The sequence below is a fragment of the Lolium rigidum genome, chromosome 7 (assembly GCF_022539505.1).
Source record: "Lolium rigidum isolate FL_2022 chromosome 7, APGP_CSIRO_Lrig_0.1, whole genome shotgun sequence".
Taxonomy (NCBI): domain Eukaryota; kingdom Viridiplantae; phylum Streptophyta; class Magnoliopsida; order Poales; family Poaceae; genus Lolium; species Lolium rigidum.
In genome coordinates, this window is record NC_061514.1 from 58,217,246 (window position 1) to 58,222,138 (window position 4,893).

General features: G+C 50.1%; 1 protein-coding gene across 1 annotated transcript; it reads left to right on the forward strand.

Annotated features, from left to right (window-relative positions):
- Positions 1-622: 622 nt before the first annotated feature.
- On the forward strand, positions 623-3,172 carry LOC124675459 (late embryogenesis abundant protein At5g17165-like). The gene is made up of 2 exons (XM_047211534.1): positions 623-873; positions 2,660-3,172. The coding sequence occupies exons 1-2, from the start codon at positions 782-784 to the stop codon at positions 2,931-2,933; spliced, it is 366 nt and encodes a 121-aa protein (XP_047067490.1). The 5' UTR covers positions 623-781; the 3' UTR covers positions 2,934-3,172.
- Positions 3,173-4,893: the final 1,721 nt, after the last annotated feature.

A 4,893-nucleotide genomic window follows, 5' to 3' on the forward strand; every position in this document is an offset into this window, starting at 1 on the left:
ACTAATGATGTAGAATAAATTGGGTAAAAGGAACGGGGTAATCCATTATGTTGTGTACTTTGGATGGGTTTATGGTAAGAATATCTAGACGGATAATTTATTCCTTATATATGTTGTGTAAGAGACTTTCCTTCCATATACTATATTACTAGCAACATTGAAAATATTTTGGCTTGCTTAGTTTGAAACTAACTCGGCATCGATTCGATATCGTTACGAGATGACGGTGGACCAGCTTTTACCAATTGGCCTCAAAATCGACATAGTCCAAGCTCGCCTGAATTTTAGCTTGAGCTGATCTTATCCTAATCTAACTCGCCGAAACTCAAATCTCGCAGGGTTTTTTGTCAACAGCACACATGACCGTGGCATGGTTTTAGCATGATTTCCGTGTAACAAATGATCCACGAAGCACTTTCTCCCCAAACATAGCAAGGCCCACAATTAAATGAACAGCGATCCGTTGGCCGTCCATAAAGTGATAGGCTCCTGTACGCGGCAGGTGTGTACGTAGCTGACTGTAGCAAGCTACTCCAATCAGCGACGGTACCGTCAGCACTGTTGTTTCCCGGTAGCCGTAGGCCGCAGCTACCTCCGATCCGTTCCTTCTAGACGGATAGCCTTGCCGGCATCGTATTCCCTGCGCCCTGCGCCGGGCGCCGCTATAAGTAGCAGCGGGAGCGGTGTGGAATTCTCTCAACTGAAACCCACTCCCTTTCTCTCCCCCAGCACCTGCTCCCCCGCCTCTCTGTCCCACCGCTCTTCGTCGACCGACCTTTGCATGGCCGCAGTGGCTGGGTCCAAGGGCCGGATCGCTGGGAACCTCGTCGCGCGCGTCCTCGCCGGCGGCAAGCCCGCCTCCGCCTCCCCGAGGTACGCTCACATACTGCCGTGTGAGCTCATATGCCCCGAAAAAGGAGAACAGAGTGTTTGTTTTCTCTTTAGAGAAGAGAAACAGAGTATTTTGTGAATTTGTTAGAACTAGCACGGCGCCATCCAAGATCCTGTTCTTGCTGAGATTTGCAGGGGTTGTTCTAGCACGCCTTTTGCGTGGGATTCAAAGAACTCGCCGTCCCGGCCTCCCACTACACTTTTGTCTAGTATCTTGGTTAGTGATTGACACCTGATATATTAGGCGTGAAATCCTTGTGTTTCCGAAGCGGTGTTGTGGATTTCAGTTTGTTGGTACTAGTATTTTGTTGCGGGTCCGTTGGTAGATACCATCGTCGTCGTGCTACTGGAGCTAGGCAAGGCCGTCTCCCTCCATGGCGATGAAGATGTCGCCCTCGCCGCTCCGCTTTGTAAATATCGCCAACCTTGATTAGATCTCCTGCCTCCCTATTCGTCACCAATCTGCATCACCACCGGAACTCCCTGCAGCCAGAAAGGAGAACCAAGCATTCCAGATCCATGGAGATATTATTTTTTGTCTTGCTCCTCGCCTGCTCCCGAGTTCCTCGCCTCTGTCAAACTCGGCTAGCTGAAGGAAAAGGCCAAACAGCAACTATAGTTAGTAGAGGCTGACGCAGCCACAGGAAGAAGATGGAGAAACAGTGGAGGGATATTTCTCACAGGTCACACAGCACGCGCAGTCCCGACGAATGAGGAGAGCCCGACGTTCTGTCTCGCTTTCACCGAGATCTTTTCTTTTACGACAAAAAAAGGAGCGAGTGAGATCGAGGCGGACGGGTTTGGTGTTTGGTGCCGCCGTGCCCCACCCGCAGGCGCTGCCTTGGTTTTCACTCCAGGTCCAATAAACGGGTGGGGTGGGTCTGACGACGGGCCCGCCGTCACCGTCAGCCCTACAGGGCCGGGCCCAGCAGCCGTCCTTTCGCATCAGGCCCGTAGGGCCCGTTCCAGTACCGTGCGCCACCATCTTCTGCTTTTTTCCGATCTGGGCCGTCCAACCAGGACCCACGTAGCGGTGACCGTACACGCTAGTATAGTGAGTCGGACTTATCCAGATCCACCCACCGACGGCCCCATCCCACATGCGTTGCCCGTCGTGCCCCTCCACGTTCTCCCCAGTCAGTCGTGCTGACCCATGAGGCCATGACCGAGAGGGCGATCTTCAGTTGAGTCCGTGTTGGCAGTCTCGACTTTTTGTGTCACCTACACCTTGGAGTGTGAAATACGATCATCTGAACGTGTAAAACGGATGATGGTGGTGGTGATGTGCCCCTGCTTAGCTCACACGGCATGGTTCGTGCATTCCTTCAGTGTCGTCGGACACTTGCGTTGCGTGCCAGACTAGATAGAAACTGGTGGACAGTGATCGGCACTCTTCGCATGAGCTTCAAACAGAAACTGCCCACCACACTTTTGTCCTGTGCAGCCCACATGATCAGGGGAACCCAGCGTCTAAGATTGGTGCTAGTATTGTCTTATTGTGCCGGCACAAATCAAATAAATTCGAGGGGAAAATGGAAAATTGAACGGCACATCGACAGGGAAGAATTGAATCTTCACATGATTGGTGTAGCTACTACAAGTCAATGCGGCCAAGGCTGCCTCATAACTCTACTTTGCATCATCATGTTTAAGTTTCGGATCTGCTGTTGATGTGTTACTGTCAAGTCAACGTGGTACCATTACAAGCTAAGCAGCCCAACAACAACCTAACTAACATTCCGGTTGCTTAATTGTGCTCTTCTCGCAGGAGGGCGGTGCACGCCTCGGCCTACGACAAGAACCTGGACGACCAGGTGCGCCCGGCCTTCGTGCCGGACGATGTGATCGGCGGGCCCAACACCCCGGACAAGTACTGGGGCCCGCACCCGACCACCGGCGTCTTCGGCCCGGCCGCGCTGGACGGCAAGTTCGTCCCCGGCGCGCCGCCGACCGCCACCGCCAGTGCCACCGGCTCCGTGCTGGACCAGAAGGTGTGGTACCGCCCGCTCGAGGACATCGAGAAGCCGCCCCCAACCGCCTGATCGCGCCACCAAGAACTCGAGCCTAGCTCTGCGACTCTATCACTCTTCTAAGCTGGGCTCCTAATTATCTCTAGTGTGCTTGTGCTATAGTACAGACATGGCGCTCACCTGGACCTGTAGTAGTAATGCGGTGTTGCTGCCTGGAATAAGGTCGACCAGAAGATGTGTGATGACAATGCTATTGTTGGCTGTGATGGTGTACTCCCATCTTAAACCAGTATATTTCAGGTGTTTGGTAACCGGTGTGTCTTTGCGAGCTTTCACGGTGCAAATTCATGTTCGTGGCTACACTTTTCTAGGGCTGGTTTTGGGTTTGAAACCACTCTCTGTCAGGCATTCAGTGTAGACTGGGACCTGAATACTACTTCTGTGTCTGAATCGCATACGGCCCGTGTTTGATCAACGTGTCGCACGCTATGAATTGCTGTGTGGCCGAGACCCATCTGCAGGGCAGCATCTCTGAAACAAAGAGATGGTGATCATGATTCAGCAGCAGTGGGCGCATCGACGTCGACGGTCATGTGGACTCGTATCGATGGGTATCTCCATTTCAGATTCTTTGGAGGGGCTCACGAATTTCGCCAGCTTCGCTTTCAGATTTTGGCGAGAGATTCCGTATCCACCCGTATAAATTACTCTCGTCGTCTGCACTCTGATCCCAACTACTCCAGAAGTAGTGGAAGGCGAGCGGCACTTCTCTGACGGAATCAATTAACTTCACTGCACATGCAAATGTTCTTGTTTGCCTATGGATGAATATGTAATTGGATGAGTTTGACACACAGACACGGCACGCATCGACCGGCTAAACAAAACATGATGAGAGGTGAACAGATCGTGCAACTCAGCTATAGAACACTAACAAACCACTCACAAATCTCAGCAAAAACAATGCATAGTGATGTCTGAGCAGATCGGGCAGATCAGCTGCACAAGTTAAGAATAAGATACAAGTGCTGCACAAGGTTTAAAATGCTTCTTAGGATGGGGGCGCTAGCAGTTATCTGGGCGCTCTGGCTATGTAGAAATGACAAGATCTTTAACGATAAAAATTGCTCTTTGTTGCAGGTTATCTACAGATGCACAGGTATTCTCCGTTCGTGGTTACCTCTTCGACGTGTGGAGAACCGAGACACTGTTTACTGGAGGTCCGTACACGGTTGGAGGATACGGCGAGGGATACTTTTCCCTACATGGGTGACAGCATAGTCTACGGATAGTTGCTCCACCTAGCTCTTAGGCGTTATATGATTCATCGTTCCGATATGTATTTCGCCTATTTTTGTTTTTTTGTAACTTTGGTCACTTGAGACAACAAACGGCTGTGTGCATCCTGGTTATGCAGAGACTGGATGTAATTGCTTCTTGAAGTAATAAAGCATCCTTTATCGAAAAAAAAAAGTGCTGAGTTGAGAACAGTGTACAAGTAGCTATGCCCCTTTTACCAAAAAAAAAAGCGAACAGGTAGAAGTGTAGAGCACTAACAAGCCGCTCCACGTCTCTGTCAGGATACAACTAGCTATCATCGAAAAAAAGAGAACAGGATACAAGTGCACATCACTAACAAACGGCTACGCGTCTCTGTCAGCCATTCAGCAATGACAGGGGCTTGAATACAATGCGACTGAAATTTATTTGGACGGTGTTTGATGAACGTGTCTCGTGCTCTGAATTGTTTGTGTGGTCTTGACCCAGCTGCCAGGTAGCATTTCTGAAACATGGTGGATTTCATGATTCAGCAGCCTCGACGTCGACAGTCATGTGGATTAATGCTTCTTTCTGATGGGTATCCAGAATTCAGATTCATTTCCAATGGTGTATAGTATAGTTTTGGATGACTTTGTGTATCTGCCAGGTAAATTCTTTTTGCCGTTTCATGGTCACGCAGAAGATTCTGAATCGATGCAGGATATTTGTTATGAAAGTATTGGAAGAAGGGCAACAGTGCAGTAGTCATATA

Coding starts and splice junctions, on each gene's coding strand:
- LOC124675459 (XM_047211534.1), top strand. CDS start 782: ATGGCCGCAGTGGCTGGGTCCAAGGGCCGGATCGCTGGGAACCTCGTC. Junction 874..2,659: donor CCCGCCTCCGCCTCCCCGAG/GTACGCTCACAT, acceptor CTCTTCTCGCAG/GAGGGCGGTGCACGCCTCGG.